Consider the following 2,500-nt stretch of genomic DNA (forward strand, 5'->3'; position numbering starts at 1 on the left):
ACACGGTGAGTCGAGGTCGTCCTTCGCGAAGAAAGCAATATCGGGTCACCATCTCGCGCCACGACCCACCTGCCCGACCCACGCCGCCCACGAAAACCCAGCGCGATCCGGTCACCAGTTCGCCCCGGTCTCGCGGCCACAATGAAATTATCCCCCACAAGCCATCAAAGCACATTCCCGAGGGATCCAAGGAGGTCTACTATCCCTCGAAAACGTTCGGCTTCTTGGACCCGAAGCCTGCCAAGCCAGAGTCTGAAAAGGCGCCGTCAATTCCTTCGTCCAGTCATGATCGACGAGAGCACTTCGTGATTAAGGTCAGTAACAGCTATGCATTTATCTTAATCTACAGCGCGCGCAAGCACACACACACAATATTGTGTGTATGCGTGTGTGTATGATTATAAAGATATATATATATATATATATATATTACACACACACACACATATATATATATATATATATATATATATATATATATATATATATATATATTACATATATATATATATACATATATACATACACACATTTGAACTCTTAGGCTTATCTGAGCAGTAGCACATTCAGTAACTACTCCGTTGACAGTTCCTTCTTTTCTCTCTCCAGGTGCGTTCGTTCAGAAGCCACTGCGGAGGCGAAATCACAGCCGATCGGGGGCGGTTCACTAGCCCTGGATACCCGGAGAAAACTGGTGGCAGGAATTCTTGCTTTTGGAGATTTAAAGTAAGTACCTGAGCTAAGAGGAAAACTCGTTATTACATTGGCTTGCTTCTATAAAACGTGTTTATTTTCTGTTTATCTGAAAACACACACTTTCCCATGTACATGACTCAAAACAGAAGTACATGGAAACTTAATCAAAGCTTCCTAATACATCCCCTATATTACAGACTCCCCCCGGAAGCCACTGGAAACTGCAATGCACTCACTTCCGCATCCGCAAATCGCGAAACTGCATGCGGGACCACCTTGCCATCCGCATCAACGACGCTGATTGGTCGAGGTACGTTCGGATCCTATTCTGTGTTGAAAGGATTATTGAGAATGATTAGAGTAATGTTAGGAGTGATTTGAGGGATAAAATTGACATAATTTTTTGAGATATTAAAAAATCATTTTCAAACAAATTTTGAAGTCCAACTTCAGCAAAAAAGTGAAACAGGACCTTTCGATAGTGACATAACTTGACATAACTTGACACTCACTCTAACTTTGGAATATCAAAAGATCTTTACATAATACTTACGGTTTCTCTTCCTCCGCCAGGTATTGTGGTCGAGAAGGACCAAGCGTAGCTCTCACCTCCTCACACGCTGCTTACGTAGACGTCGTTCTTAACACCTTCAGGAACGACTCAGCGAGGACCATCTGTTCGTGGGAGTCGAGATATCTAGGTATGCTTGCTTGCTTTTTATTTTTTTTATTTTTTTTTAGAATGGAGAACATTAACTTTGGCAGAACATATTATTTTGTGATTTGTGATTTAATCACTTTGGCACCTATTCTGGGGTCTATGAGTTCAGTTGATTACAATCTTTTTTTACAATCCATTGCAATTCCAGTCTTATATTAAACTTGATAGTTTTTAGGCTTTTCTAAGTCGACTTGATTTAGTTTTATGATTTTTGAACTTTGAAATGATAAATTTCAGGGCAACTCTATCTTGATGCAATGAATGGATCACAGCCCGGTGTTCATTGTCATTGTAATGAGGATAATGACTGATCTTACTTCAATTCAAATTTGATTTACTGTAAAATGTAAAGTGAAGTAGACAATATGATTTTTTACCCTTATACTTCATTGAAATTTCCGATAGTTTACTTCCCCGGATTTTACATATGGGTGGCCTAGCTGTTTCACCTTTTTTAAGATCATTACTGTCATCATTTTCAATATTATGATTTTTTTTCACTATTATTACAATTACCTTGCGAAACTTTATGAAACGTAGCACAAAATTCATATAGTCTGTTCCTGCCTCAGTTTCTTTTCAGCCTAATACTGCCATGATTTTGTCCTCCCTGAATTATGTTTTATTTATTTCAGACTATTCTATATTGGCTAGACAGCTGGTATTATCATTACTGTTGTTGCCGAGATTATTATTATCATTGTTGTTATTATCATTATCAATGCAGTTGCTATTACTATTACTTATATTGTCATTATCTTTATTATATAAGTAAACGTCTATTATTGATTACTTTTGCACAATGGAAACTTTATCAAAATTAGTATGTATATTGGGAGCATTATCTTTATTATTATCACAATATTAATTATGTACCATCTAGTATTTTAGCAACATTTCAAATCCATCTTGTTTCGTATTGTTGATTCCCACCTTTTTCTTCAGGTTAAAACACAAAAGCTCGCGTATATACTTCTGTATCTAACAATTCTATAAAGTGGAGAGATTTTAAAATGATGCAGCTCACTCTTTAGCTTTCAAATGATAAAGAGAATATAAAAAAGATAAAAAGGTCATCCTGGC

The 2,500-nt window shown here is 37.3% G+C and overlaps 1 protein-coding gene across 1 annotated transcript in view; it reads left to right on the forward strand.

Annotated features, from left to right (window-relative positions):
- LOC122262161 (uncharacterized) overlaps positions 1-2,500 on the forward strand; it is a 20,166-nt gene that overhangs the window by 11,425 nt on the left and 6,241 nt on the right. Inside the window, exons 2-5 of the mRNA XM_086554401.1 lie at positions 1-314; positions 610-726; positions 894-1,006; positions 1,270-1,397. The exon at positions 1-314 is cut by the window's left edge and continues 830 nt beyond it. Coding sequence (XP_086410527.1) covers positions 1-314; positions 610-726; positions 894-1,006; positions 1,270-1,397 — 672 coding nt within the window. The remainder of the gene's footprint in view (positions 315-609; positions 727-893; positions 1,007-1,269; positions 1,398-2,500) is intronic.

The sequence above is a fragment of the Penaeus japonicus genome, unplaced genomic scaffold (genome assembly GCF_977035675.1).
Source record: "Penaeus japonicus unplaced genomic scaffold, GWHDUDI00000001_assembly GWHDUDI00000029, whole genome shotgun sequence".
NCBI classification, from domain to species: domain Eukaryota; kingdom Metazoa; phylum Arthropoda; class Malacostraca; order Decapoda; family Penaeidae; genus Penaeus; species Penaeus japonicus.